Source organism: Leucoraja erinacea, chromosome 25, assembly GCF_028641065.1.
Source record: "Leucoraja erinacea ecotype New England chromosome 25, Leri_hhj_1, whole genome shotgun sequence".
NCBI classification, from domain to species: domain Eukaryota; kingdom Metazoa; phylum Chordata; class Chondrichthyes; order Rajiformes; family Rajidae; genus Leucoraja; species Leucoraja erinaceus.
Window position 1 is genome coordinate 26,530,993 of NC_073401.1, and position 14,521 is coordinate 26,545,513.

The window sequence follows — 14,521 nt, forward strand, 5'->3', positions numbered from 1 at the left end:
TCCAGCATCTGCAGTTCTTTCTGAAACATTTTGGATTAATAATCATTAGAAGTACGGTAGAAGTAAAATTATGGGCATTACAATTACATTTCCAGGTAGAGTTCAGCTTATGCTTGAAAACGCATATATAATTAGACAAACATAAATCTGCAACACAACACATATTCGCTAGTTTATATCCAAAACAGATTATATTCTTCCTTTCCCTCATTGTTCTAAAATCCTTCAAGTTGCTTTTTTTTTAGCAGATAAGGTAAACAATCATAGAGGATTTTATGTACATTATTAAGAGCAAAAGGTTAAGAGGAGAGAGAACAAGGCTATTTAAGGTCGATGTGGTCGTGTATGTGTGGAGGTACAGGAGATTGGTGAGGTCTTAAAAGAATATTTCTCGTCTGTAGTCATCTTGAAGGTGGCCATGGAAAATGGGAATCAGAGGAGAAAATAGAGTCTTGAAAAACATACCCACATTGCAAGGGAGAAGATTTTGGCAGTCTTAATTGTGGATATGAATAGTTTGGGGCATGGATAGGAATAGCTTTGGGCAAACACAAGCAAATGGGACAGGTTCAGGTAGGCGGGTTAGTGGACATGGACAAGTTGGGTTGAAGGGCCTTTTTCTGTGTTGGATAACTCTATGACACCCACTTGCCCCCCATCTCAGGTTGCATACCTACCCTTTCCCCCCCCCCAAATACTCTTGCCTGCAATAATGACGATACTCATGCACTTATTTATACGCAACATACATTGGAACGCATCTTTTGTACCTGGGGTCCTCGCAAATGTCGAGTAGCGTAGGGACAGGAATTCCCACAGCTCCGAGAGCCTTCATCACCCTGAATAAACAGAGAAGTGAAAGCGAAACTTTAAGCATTTAATTAATCCTCTCAGCAAACTACAAGATAATCTTTAGAATAGTGTGTAATTAAATGATCATAACCTCTGCAACTTGTGTAAGAAGGAACTTCAGATGCTGGTTTCAACCAAAGGTAGACACAAAATGCTGGAGTAACTCAACGGGGCCAGACAGCCTCTCTGGACAAAAGGAATAGGTGACGTTTCGGGTCGAGACCCTTCTTTAGACCTCTGCAACTTCCCTGTTTTTAACATTTCTTTCCTCCCCTCCTGGGTTTATGCAATCCAACATGTATTGGAAGCTTTCAATTGCATGCTGGCTTTACTTTACTTGCATGCTGGCTTTACTTATTAATCCGTGTTTGCGCATTATTTAGTTTAGCTTAGAGATCTAGCGCAGAAACAGGCACTTTGGTCAACCAGGACCACGCCGACCATCGATCCCCGTACACTAGCGCTATCCTACACACTAGGAACTATTTTACAATTTTACCAAAGCTATTTAACTTACAAATTTGTGTTGATTGGGTGTTTTTGTCATTTTTTAAAATTATATGTATGACTGCAGGGAAACGAAATTTCGTTCAGACCGAAAGGTCTGAATGACAATAAACAAATCTAATCTAATCTAATCTAATCTTATGTTTGCTCCATATCCACTTTCCTTCGATTTACTTTTCATCTGATGTTTCTATATTTGGTTCAATTTTCATTCATGTTATCAATGTGAAATCTGTTTAAATTCTTTTTTCCTGCTTCATCTTATTAGAGGTAGAGTTGCTGCCTAACAGCACCAGAGACCCGGGTTCAATCCTGACTGTGAGTGGAGTCTTGTACGTTCTCCCCATAACCACATGTGTTTTCCTCAGGTGCTCTGGTTTCCTCCCACACTGCAAAGGCGTACGGGTTGGTAGGTTAATTGGGTAAAGGTTGTAAATTGATCCTAAGGTGTTGGGTAGTGCAAGTGTACTGGTCCGCGCGGACTCTGTGGGCCGAAGGGCCTGTTTCCACCCTGTATTTCTAAACTAAACTAGTCAAATAAAGTATCTGGAGATACACCTGTCTGGATTTTTAAAAAGGAATATGATGAAGCAGGAAAAATGCAGCCTGACTTACTGACTTATTCCTGCAGTTGTGTATTTTTTTAAACTAAGATGTGAAGTTTATGACAAGCACGTTCTCCCTCCGTTTACTCACAACACACCTGTATTCTCTCTCCACTGCATGCGCCGACGGCAGTAGTTTTCCGGGAGGTTTCTTTCTCAGAACCAGCTGGTGGGCGCCACTCTGCACGTGGTACGTAGGATTAGATTGTCCGTGAGTGAACTGACGGAGGAGGACTGCATCTGGAACCAGATTCATTGTTTAATGTATGAAACAAGTCATCAATAAACTAATTCCCACCACGGCAACACTGGTCACAGACATCATTCCACAGGAAACACAGCAGCCCGTGCACCCACAGATTACAATAATTCATTAACAGAGTGTGGGGCTGCATGTTTGTTTCCAGTGTCAGCCTGACTGTCTTGCAAAATGTTAGCAGTTCCACTCAATCCAAATTACTAGTTTTGTCTAGAGATACAGTGGGGAAACAGGCCCACCGGCCTACCGAGTCCTCACCGGCCAGCGATCCTGCACACTAACACAATTTTACCAAACCAATTTGCCCACAAACCTGTATGTCTTTTGAGCAGGGGCAAAACAAAATTGCTATCAAAACATGGGGGGTGGGGACGACACAATCTCTTGGTGGCCGCGCGCACACAAACACGATTTTAAGCTGTGACGGGCGATGAAAGGCCCCGCGAACGGGCCGATTCAAACTCCACTCTATGATCTTTGCTCCACTAGGAAGTCTCCCTCCCCCCCCCCCACTGCCAGCTGACCGACGTCTCTCTCGTCCAATTGGCGCCCTCGATCACCAGTCCGCGGAAAGCGGAGATTTTTAATAGTTTTTTTCACCGAATTTAATAATCCGGATTACAAAACATGGGGGGGATTGTCCCCCACCTCTCAAAACATGGAAGGGGCGTGTCCCCTTGTCCTCCCCATGCTTTGGAGTGTTGGAGGAAACCCATGCAGGTCTCAGGGGGAACGTACAGACAGTACAGAACAGAACATACAGCACCCGTAGTCAGGATTGAACCTGGGTCTCCGGCGCTGTAAGGCAACAACTCTACCGCTGCGCCACAGAACGTCTTGTGAACATCGTCTTACTTTCTGAGTTAATTACTGTGAAGCCATCTCAATGTTCTCTCTAAGGCAAGCAAATACTTCCTTGGATAAGGAGATCAGACCAGAAACATAATTGTAGCATGATATTTATACCTTCATCCTCCATGTAATAAATACACAAAATATTCTTTAGAGAAATTGCAGGTGCTAGAATCTTGAAGAAGACACAAAGTGCTGGAGGGACTCTTCTCTGTCTCGTGTTCTCGTGTATTTTTATTTCTGATCTTCCAAGAATCCAACACTGCAGAGGTAAGGGTTTCACGAAGGTGCCCAACGTACCTTCTGAACTTAGTCCCAGAGTAGTCTGGAGATAATTCTTTAGACTGTCTGTCGGAATTTCCATGCCTTTACGAACGGCCCGAGTCCCATGCACAAAGCCACGCAACGGAAACCCCAGCTTTAATTCCAGCTCCTGGATAGCTGTGGCTCTATCTGCAACCTAGAAATTAAAATCAAAAACCTGTCCCATATTAGACCATAAGACACAGGAGCAGAATTAGGCTCTTCGGCACCATTGAGTCTGTTTTATCTATCTTTCCCTCTCAACCCAGTTCTCCTGCCTCCTCCCTGTAACCTTTGACATCCTTACTAATCAAGAATCTATCATTCTCTGCTTTAAAAATAACCAATGACTTGGCCTCCACAGACATCTGTGGCAATTAATTTCACAGATTTACCACCCACTGGCGAAGGAAATTCCTCTTCATCTCCATTCTAAAACTATGTTCTTTTATTCAGAGGCTGTGCCCTCTAATCCTTAAGCCCCTGTCCCACTTAGGAAACCTGAACGGAAACCTCTGGAGACTTTGCGCACCATCCAAGGTTCCCGTGCGGTTCCCGGAGGTTTTTGTCAGTCTCCCTACCTGCTTCCACTACCTGCAACCTCCGGCATCCACCTGCAACCTCCGGGAACCGCACGGAAACCTTGGGTCCGTGCAAAGTCTCCAGAGGTTTCCGTTCAGGTTTCCTAAGTGGGACAGGGGCATAATTCTCCCAGTAGTGGAAGCATCCTCTCCACGTCCACTCTATCTAGGGCTTTCATTATTCAGTAGATTTAGATGAGATTCCCCCCCGCCCTCCCCCCTTCCTCACCCACTCATATTGTTGTTCAGCTGTTGAATCTGTGTATTTTATAAACTATTTAATATCCATGCTATTATGAACTCTGCAATGGAGCTGAGCAGTGGTCTTATGAGTTATAGCAACACAGAAATGCACCATTCAGACTATAAAGGTCTTTGAACTGATTCCCGGCCAAATATGCTGTTGGATCAGTTCCCTCTGGGCCAGAGTGGACCATAGTTTCCACTCTGGATATCTATCTGGCGACCTGGAAAACTATAACCATGGATGGTGTGAGTTCTATTGTGATGCCAGAACCATCATATATCTGGTTTGTGATCACCATCTGGTTCATTCATAAAAATCACTCATGTGGTCTAGGTGCCGGAGATTTGAGAGAGGAGAAGATGCCATCTGACAATGAGGATGAAGAAAAGCTGTAATTTGGGCAGCACAGTGGCACAGCTGGTAGAGCTGCTGCCTCATGGTGCCAGAGACCCAGGTTCGATCCTGACCTCGGGCGCTGTCTGTGTGGAGTTTGCATGTTCTCCCTGTGACCCCGTGGGTTTCCTCCGGCGTCTCTGGTTTCCTTCCACATCCCAAAGAGTGATTTTTATGAAGAGGTGCAGGTTTGTCGGGTAATTGGCCTCTGTAAATTGCCCCCAGCGTGTGTAGGAATGGCATGACATATAAATAGCGTGAATGGGCGATTAATGGTCGTGTGTGGACCTGATGGGCAGAGAGGCCTGTTTCCATGCTGTTTCTCTAAACTAATATTGACAGAATCAAAGGCACCTGTACAATGCATCTCTCTCCTCATTAACCCATTACAGTCTCAGACTCGCTACCTTACCTTAATGGTGTGGATCCCAAGCTGGGCTGCTGCTTTCAGGTTTTGTCCAAGATCATCGAGGAAGATGGACTCTTCAGGGCAGACCTTCATTCGGTCCAAACAGAGTTTGTAAATCTCAGGGTTCGGTTTGGAAACTCCTTCCCGGCACGACTCGACGATCTGCAAAATAGAACAGTACAGCACAGGAACAGGCCATTCGGCTAATAATGTCTGTGCTGAACATGATGCCAAGACCAACACTTACCTGCCTGTACATGCAAGAACGGAACTCACTATCAAAGCATGGAGGGGACGGGGGACACAATTTTTTGGCGGCCGCGCGCACATGCGCACACTCACACACGCGCGCGAGGCTTCGGAGGCTCAATCCAGTGCTAAATGCACCGGGTTAACTACAGCCCTGTCTGGACTGATGGGACACCAGCGCTGCTTCTCCACGCTGGCCACATTTCCCGCAAGTCCAGGCAGGTTAACCTGGCGGGGATGTCGCCCAGCTCTCAAAACATGGGGGGGGGGACGTGTCTCCTCAGGCCCCCCCCCGGGTTTTCCGCCCATGTACATGATCCATATCCCTCCATTTCCTGCATACCCATGTGCTAACCGAAAAGTCTCTTAAATGCCACTAACGAATCTGCCTCCACCACCCACTCCAGCAGCCTGTTCCAGGAACTCTGTACAAAACAAACTTTCCCCACACACTTCCTTTAACTTTGCCCCTCTCACCTTAAAGTTGTGCTCTCTAGTATTTGTTATTTCCACTCAGCGAAAAAGGTTCAGACTGTCCGCCTATTTATAAAAAAAGGTTCTCAAGACCTGGCAACATCCTCGTAAATCTTCTCTGCACTCTTTCCTGCTCAACAGCAGCTTTCCTATAGCTAGACAACCAAAACTGAACTTAATACTCCTGAAGTCTGAAGAAGGGTCCCGACCAGAAACATTACCTATCGCTCCCCCCCCCCCCAAGCTAGCTGCCTGACCTGCTGAGTTACCTTTGCATTTATAACCATATAACCATATAACAATTACAGCACGGAAACAGGCCATCTCGGCCCTACAAGTCCATGCCGAACAAATTTTTTTCCCCTTAGTCCCACCTGCCTGCACTCATACCATAACCCTCCATTCCCTTCTCATCCATATGCCTATCCAATTTATTTTTAAATGATACCAATGAACCTGCCTCCACCACTTCCACTGGGAGCTCATTCCACACCGCTACCACTCTCTGCGTAAAGAAGTTCCCCCTCATATTACCCCTAAACTTCTGTCCCTTAATTCTGAAGTCATGTCCTCTTGTTTGAATCTTCTCTGTTCTCAAAGGGAAAAGCTTGTCCACATCAACTCTGTCTATCCCTCTCATCATTTTAAAGACCTCTATCAGGTCACCCCTTAACCTTCTGCGCTCCAGAGAATAAAGACCTAACTTATTCAACCTATCTCTGTAACTTAGTTGTTGAAACCCAGGCAACATTCTAGTAAATCTCCTCTGTACTCTCTCTATTTTGTTGACATCCTTCCTATAATTAGGCGACCAAAATTGTACACCATACTCCAGATTTGGTCTCACCAATGCCTTGTACAATTTTAACTTTATCTTTGGTATAAACCTGCATCTGCAGATCCTTTCTGCACAATACTCCAAATGTGGCTTTCTCAACGCCTTGTTTGTACAACTACAGTTTTCTGGGAATTTATATGTTGGAAATATTTGTTCAAATGAATTCAAATAATCAACTGCCTAGGCAGCATTAAATCTCATTTTCCTCTATTGAATGTTTTAAGTCAATGACATTTCATCAAAACTTGTTGGAATAGCTCATTGACTTGAAGCATGTACTCCATAGTGTTATTCCAACGATGCTTCCTGATCAGCAATTGATTTAGCAATTGATAAGTTTATATTTCAGATTTTAGCACTTTCATATTCTGCCAATCTGTGCCTCTCATAATAATTTTATATGCCTCTCTCCTCATGAAGAAATTTCAAAGCACACTGAAGCAAAGAGTAACTCTCAATCCAATTTGATTTCTGCATCCATGGCTTATAATTTATACATTTGACACTGCACCACATTAGATGAACTATACAAATCACTGCAATCAAAGTAAGCAATGCATATTTATTAAAATGGCAAATAAAGACTGGACATACTGTACCAAAAAAAGTAATCCTTGATGAATTGCTTATACATAAAGCGCTGGAGTAACTCAGCAGGTCAGGCAGCACCTCTGGAAGTCATGGATGGGTGACTTTTCTGGTCGAGACCTTTCGGGTCTCGACAGAAAATAAGCAGGACTGAACTTAAAGCAGAGTCCACATGGTGGCACAGAGCATTCGCAGTCTCAGCTCGATTTAATAGCTTGTTTGCGCAACATAACAAAGATGCAGGAAGAAAATAAATCTTGCTTGAAGAATTGTACTCACCACATCAAAAAGGTTTTTATCTGAAGGCAAGACACTCTGGCCTTTGAACCAAAAGTTATTGGTCAGTATAGCAGCTTTCAGTCCCTCTGCCTTGATGCACTGAACTGCCTCTCTCATTGCCACACACATCCCATCACTCATGTGATCTGTCACTTTCAATAAGTAAGATTGGACTGTATTGGTAGTTTGAATCTGTGTGAGGAAAAGGAAAATGGTTAACACGTTCAATAAAGGGGAACGATGTACAAGTGAAAAATACAAATAAACAACACAATTGGGAAAACACGCAGGGAAAATAGACCATTTTTTTAAATGTAGACACAAAATGATGGAGTAACTCAGCGGGATGGGCAGCATCTCTGGAGGGAAGGAATGGGTGACGTTTCGGGTCCAGACCCTTCTTCAGGGTCTCCTTGTACATTACTCACTGTAAGTGTACATGCAGGTGCAGCAGGCAGTGAAGAAAGCAAATAGCAAGTTGGCCTTCTTAACGAGAGGATTCGAGTATAGGAGCAAGGTCCTACTGCAGTTGTACAGGGCCCTGGTGAGACCGCACCTCGAGTATTGTGTGCAATTTTGATCTCCTAATTTGAGGAAGGACATTTTGCTATTGAGGGAGTGCAGCAAAAGTTCACCAGGTTAACTCCCGCGATAGCAGGACTGACATATGATGAAAGAATGGAACGACTGGGCTTATATTCACTGGAATTTAGAAGGATGAGAGGGTATCTTATAGAAACATATAACATTTTTAAAGGATTAGACAGGCTAAATGCAGGAAAAATGTTCCCGATGTTGGGGGAGTCCAGAACCAGCGGTCACAGTGCAGATAGGCCATTTAGGACTGCGATGAGGGAAAACTTTTTCACCCAGAGAGTTGTGAATCTGTGGAATTCTCTGCCACAGAATGCAGTGGAGGCCAATTCACTGGATGTTTTCAAGAGAGAGTTGGATATAGCTCTTAGGGATAAAAGAATCAAGGGATATGGGGAGAAAGCAGGAACGGGGTACTGATTTTGGATGATCAGCCATGATCGTAATGCTGGCTCGAAGGGCCGAATGGCCTACTCCTGCACCTATTTCCTGTGTTTCTACGTGTTGTCTATAGTTAGATTTTTTTTAATAACAAACTCGTTAGTGAGAATCGGATTTCTGCTTATTGATTATTTTATAATCTGAGTGATACTTACAGCCTTCCCTGGATCTTTGCCGCATAATTTTACAAACTCCTCAAATGTCAGTTCCCCCAGCAAGCAGCGATCCCACGCAACGCGAGTCTCTCCACTTAATATTGTCCGCCATATTGACCCAGCCTGGAGGCCATTCTGCCGCTCCCACTCTGAGGAACAGGAAGAATTAAATAAAGCTATGGATTATAGAATAGTCGACAGCTGGGAGCTACAAAACATGGAGGTTAATGCCTCAGAAAATCTACTGCACCTAAACTAGACCATAGAAACAAAGAACTGCAGGTACTGGTTTAACCCAAAGATAGACACAAAGTGCTGGAGTAACTCAGTGGGTCAGGCAGCATCTCTGGCGATAAAGGATAGATGACATGGAGTTGAGGGAGAGGGTATAAGGACAGATGTTGCATTTCCTGCTGGGTTTGCAGGGGAAAGTACTTTAGGAGGCAGTGGTTTGGATAGAGGGGATGAGTACCAAGGAGTTGCAGAGGGAGCGGTCTCCATGGAAGGCGGAAAGGGGTGGAGATGGGAAGATGGGATTAGTGGTGGGATGCGGAGACTAGGGGAGTGAAAGGTGAAGACCTGGGGGACTCTGTCCTGCTGGAATCTGGGGGGGGACGAGAGCAGAGCTAAAGGACACAGAGGAGACAAGTGTGAGGGACCCATCTATGACAGAAGGGCGAAACCCATTTTCCCTGAAGAGTGAGGACATCTCGACTGTCCTAGCATGGAGGGAGCAGATGCAGCAGAGGCGGAGGGATTGGGAGTTGGCAAAATGACAAGGTGTCCTAGTCTTTGTATTTCCCTCCACACTGCCAAACAGTTTAAGTTTCTCAGGTACACAAAAATGCTGGAGAAACTCAGCTGGTGCAGCAGCATCCCATGGAGCAAAGGAAATAGGCAACGTTATTTCCTTCGCTCCATAGATGCTGCCTCACCCGCTGAGTTTCTCCAGCATTTTTGTGTACCTTCGATTTTCCAGCATCTGCAGTTCCTTCTTAAACAGTTTAAGTTTCTCAGCAGCCCTGGACATCTGAGAAAGCAGAAAAACCTGCTTGTGAAAGGGACAAAAGCAGCCACTTATCCTCCCAGTAACTGGTCTCTGCAAAGACCCGAGCATGTTGTTTATTAAATATCAAACGATAAAATAAGTGCAGCCAAATCTCTGTCCTTTCTCTGAACTGAGAAATGATCTGTGTAGCTGTTCTCGATAGAGTTGCCCAACTGCTTTTAATCAGTTTAAAACTGCCCAAGTGGGAAATCTGTATTCTGAGTTTAACACTTTATCTGCTGCACTGCAAGGTAGTTTCGTGCAGGTTAGGTACAATTGGGATTAATGTTTAGGGTACTTGATGTCGTAAGACATATATGACATACGTCATGACATATAGCAGAATTAGGCCATTCGGCCTATCAAGTCTGTTCTGACATTCAATCATGGCTGATCTATTTTTACCCTCTCCACCCCATTTTCCTTCCTTCTCCCTATAACCTTTGACATCCTTACTAATCAAGAACCCATTAATCTCAGCTTTAATAAAACCCCAATGATCTGGCTTCCATTGCTGTCTGTGGTAATAAATTCCACAGATTCACCACCCTCTGTCTAAAGAAATTCTTCCTTGTCTCCATTCTAAAGGTATATTCTTTTATTCTGAGGCTGTGCCCTCTGGTCCCAGATTCTAGCGCTACTGGAAACATTATCTCCACATCCACTCTATCTGGGCCTTGGCCTCCACCGCCGTCAGTGGCAATGAATTCCATTGATTCACCACCACTGATTCACCACCTTGCGCTGTAGGCTCAATCATCCGAGTTCCAGTTTCCACTCCTGTATAACTCCTGACTCTATTCCAACTATTTGCCATCCTGAATAAAAAGCAAATTAAAATTCTGCAGACTCACCAGCAGCAATGCTGTATGGAGAAACCATCAGAACTCCGCCCATGTCGAATATCACGGCTTTGTACGGTCGAGAGGCAGAGTGTTTCCATCGCGATGATGCCCACACGGACAGGGGTAAATGGCGCAGGGACGGCAACCTCCATGGTTTGGCCGAGCAATACCGCGAGACACGGGACATCCCACAGACTGACATGGTGGTGGGAGCAGCTGTGGAAAGAAAGGGAGGTGTGCTAATTGGAAGCCCAAAGGTGCATAAATGACAACACTTGAAATACTTGTTCAGTTTATTATTGTCATGTGTACTGAGGCTTTATGTTGCGTGCTGTGGCGGGCCGTGACACGTTGGTCTCGGACGGTCCTGTGTCGAGCTCGAACACTCGCGTGGACCTGGCATGATCTGGGCCGAACAATCAACGCCGTCAGCTGGCGGGATGCAGCGAACGGCAGAGCCAGTCTCCACTTCACGGTCAACACGTTAACACACACAACTTGCCCTTTTGGACTAATTGTTGAGCTCTATCGTTTAATTATAAAACTGAATGTTTAAACATTAAACTGAGTGTTTATGCAACACATGAACCTCTTCAGTGCTAACCAGTCAGTGGAAAGGCGATGCATGATTACAATCGAGCATCCACAGAGTACAGATACAGGATAAAGGGAATAACATTTAGTGCAAGATAAAGTCTGATTAAAGATAGCTCAAATTTTTGTTTCAGTTTAGTTTAGAGGTACAGCATGGAAACAGATCCTTCAGTCCACCGAGTCCACGTTGACCAACTCTCACCCGTACACTAGTTCTACCCTACACACGAGGGGCAATTTAACCAAAGTCAATAAACCTGCACATCTTTGGAGCGTGGGGGGAGACACCCGGAGAAAAAAAACCAGGCCGTCACAGGGAGAACGTGCAAACTCCATACAGACACAGACAGCACCTGAGGTCAGGATCTAAAACTAGAAATAATAGAATTTTTCTTAAGTCTTTATGATCCCAATATTTTGCTGCAAAATATGTCGCTGCCAGATGAAAGATATCTTCAGGACTTGAGAAGTCTTTCTGGCACTGAATTTAATTATTTCTTCATGTCTAACAACACACCTGAAACATTAACATTGGCTGACCCAAGGAACTGCAGATGCTAATTTATACAAAAAGAGAAGCTGGAGTAACTCAGCGGGTCGGGCAGCATCGAAGGAGGACATGAACAGGACTCAGTAGACCAGTAAAATATAGACACAAGGGACCGCAGATGCTGGTTTATTCACGTCCTCTAGCGGTGCTGCCAGATCGGCTGAATTACTCCAGCACTTTGACACTGACTGACAACATTAACTGTTTCACTCCCGCACAAACAGTACCTGACGAATTGAGTACTTCCACCATTTCCCCTTTCGAGCATCTGTCGTGTTTTCTTTTCCCGTTTATTTACCGGATAAGAGTTCAGTAAAATTCACCATTCATGGTCAACTAAAGCAAGACTCCCGAGATTCAAGTCTAGTTTAATTTAGTTAGTTAAGAGTCATAGAGTACGAAAAAGAGGCCCTTCGGCCAAACTTGCCCACACCAACCAACATGTCCCAGCTACACTCGTCTCACCCGCCCGAATTTGGTCCGTTTCTCTCTAAACCTGTCCTATCCATGTACCAGTCTAAATGTTCCTTAAACATTGTGATAGTACCTGTCTCAACCACCTCCTCTGGCAGCTCTTTCCATACATCCACCACCCTATGTATGGAAAAAGTAATCCCTCTGGTTCCTATGAAATCTTTCCCCACCTCACCTAAACCGATGTCCTCTGGTTCTCAATTCCCCTAATCTGGGCAAGAGACTGTGGGTCCACCCGATCTATTCCTCTTATGATTTTGGACACCTCTATAAGATTAGATCTATTAACCTACAAACCCCTACATCTTTGGAGTGTGGGAGGAAACCAGGGATCCCGGAGAAAACCCACGCAGTTCACTGTTTTACTTTACTGCGTTAATTACGTTTTTTCACATCTTTCATTCAATTGTTCTATATCACCGTCTATATCTCTTGTTTCCCTTTCCCGACTCTCAGTCTGAAGAAGGGTCTCGACCCGAAACATTACCTATCCCTTTTCTCCAGAGATGCTGCCTGACCCACTGAGATACACCGGCTTATCTACGGTTCTCTGTTTCCTCCCATATTTCAAAGAAGTGCAGGTTAATTGGCTTCTGTACATTGCCCGGAGTGTGTAGGATGGAACTAGTGTACGCTTGGCTACACGCAGAAAGTGTGGCCATAATGGCCTGTTGTTGGCTGAGGAACAGGTGATAACGAAGGGATACATGGATGCAATGCAATACAATACAATACGGTTTTATTCGTCACATTGCACATAAAGTGCAAGTGAAATGAATTTGCCAGCAGCGGTACAATGAGAAACACCCAAAACACACTAAAAATTTGCGAACTGGTAGGGTGTCTAGACTAGAGTGGCGGAGAGGGGAGAAGAGAGGGGATGGATGCAGGAGTTACTTGAAATTGGAGGAATCAACCTTCATGCAGCTGGGTTGTAAACTGCCCAAGCGAAACGGGAAATCATTGACTCTTCAACCATCAGTTAGAGGCTCCATTAAAAAAATCGAGCTATTTGCACAATTGCGCTCGGGTATGAAGAGTAAAATTACTAACTTCAATTCCCAGACTCTTTTGGGATGTTCTCGGCTTGTTTCACGTAGACATCTGCGGCATGGAGTTGACAACTAACTTATTCTCGGACTTCCAGCCGGGCGCGGTCACTGGACGGGTGATCACAACAAGGGCGACACCTCGTCACCAGGCCTCGACACCTTCCTCTGGCCCGCGCCCGCCGTCCAACCCTTGGCCCCGCGCCATCCAGCCCAGGCCCCGCCCCGCCGCCCAGGCCCCGCCCCGCGCCATCCAGCCCAGGCCCCGCCCCGCCCCACAGGCCCCGCCCCGCCGCCCAGGCCCCGCCCCGCCGCACCCCGCCCCCGCCCAGGCCCCGCCCGCCCCGCGCCATCCAGCCCAGGCCCCGCCCCGCCCCACAGGCCCCGCGCCAGGCCCCAGGCCCCGCCCCGCGCCATCCAGCCCAGGCCCCGCCCCGCGCCACAGGCCCCGCCCCGCGCCCCAGCCCAGGCCCCGCCCCGCCGCCCAGGCCCCGCCCCGCCGCCATCCCCGCCCCTCCCCGCCCCGCGTCACCCAGCCCAGGCCCCGCCCCGCCCCGCCCAGGCCCCCCGCCCCGCCCCGCCCCGCCCCGCCCCGCCCCGCCCCCGCCCCCCAGCCCCCGCCCCGCCCAGGCCCCGCCCCGCCGCCCAGGCCCCGCCCCGCCCCAGCCCAGCCCAGGCCCCGCCCCGCCGCCCAGGCCCCGCCCCGCCCATCCAGCCCAGCCCCGCCCCCCCCGCGCCATCCAGCCCAGGCCCCGCCCCGCGCCACAGGCCCCGCCCCCCGCGCCATTCAGCCCAGGCCCCGCCCCGCCGCCCAGCCCCCGCCCCGCCGCCCAGGCCCCGCCCCGCCCGCGCCAGCCCCCCATGCCCCCGCCCCCGCCGCCCAGCCCAGGCCCCGCCCCCAGGCCCCGCCCCGCCGCGCGCCCAGCCAACCCCCAGGCCCCGCCCCGCCCCCAGTCCCCGCCCCGACGCCCAGGCCCCGCCTCTCCTCACTCGGCCCGGCCCACCACCGGCCGTCAATGGTCAATACGCCATCACCCTTCCCCTGCGTCTGACCTCATCATCCCGCGTCCGACCTCACCGCCGGGATCCCCTCGTCATCCGCGGGACTAAACGGCCATTCGGCCCCTCGAGTCCGTTCCACCGTTAACTAGTCTTGAGGCAATACGGCGCGGGAACAGGCCCTTCGCTCTATCGAGTCCATGCCGACATTCCGGGCTAGCCCCAATTTGGCCCATGTCCCTCTAAACCCTTCGTATCCACTTATCTGTCCAAATGTCTTTTCAAACTCATAATTGTATACGTTTCTTTCCTATTTCATTTCTCCAGAGACGCTGC

The 14,521-nt window shown here is 47.6% G+C and overlaps 1 protein-coding gene across 2 annotated transcripts in view; it reads right to left on the minus strand.

Annotated features, from left to right (window-relative positions):
* Positions 1-13,392, minus strand: part of acad11 (acyl-CoA dehydrogenase family, member 11) — a 31,308-nt gene extending 17,916 nt beyond the window's left edge. Inside the window, exons 1-8 of one of the 2 annotated variants that reach the window (XM_055655320.1) lie at positions 13,191-13,392; positions 10,529-10,735; positions 8,627-8,775; positions 7,437-7,628; positions 5,012-5,170; positions 3,376-3,535; positions 2,063-2,204; positions 771-839 (exon numbers count right to left, since the gene is read on the minus strand). In XM_055655320.1, coding sequence (XP_055511295.1) covers positions 771-839; positions 2,063-2,204; positions 3,376-3,535; positions 5,012-5,170; positions 7,437-7,628; positions 8,627-8,775; positions 10,529-10,721 — 1,064 coding nt within the window. In that variant the 5' untranslated portion in view covers positions 10,722-10,735; positions 13,191-13,392. The remainder of the gene's footprint in view (positions 1-770; positions 840-2,062; positions 2,205-3,375; positions 3,536-5,011; positions 5,171-7,436; positions 7,629-8,626; positions 8,776-10,528; positions 10,736-13,190) is intronic. The other variant, XM_055655319.1, reaches the window with a different exon arrangement.
* Between the last annotated feature and the right edge of the window lie 1,129 nt (positions 13,393-14,521).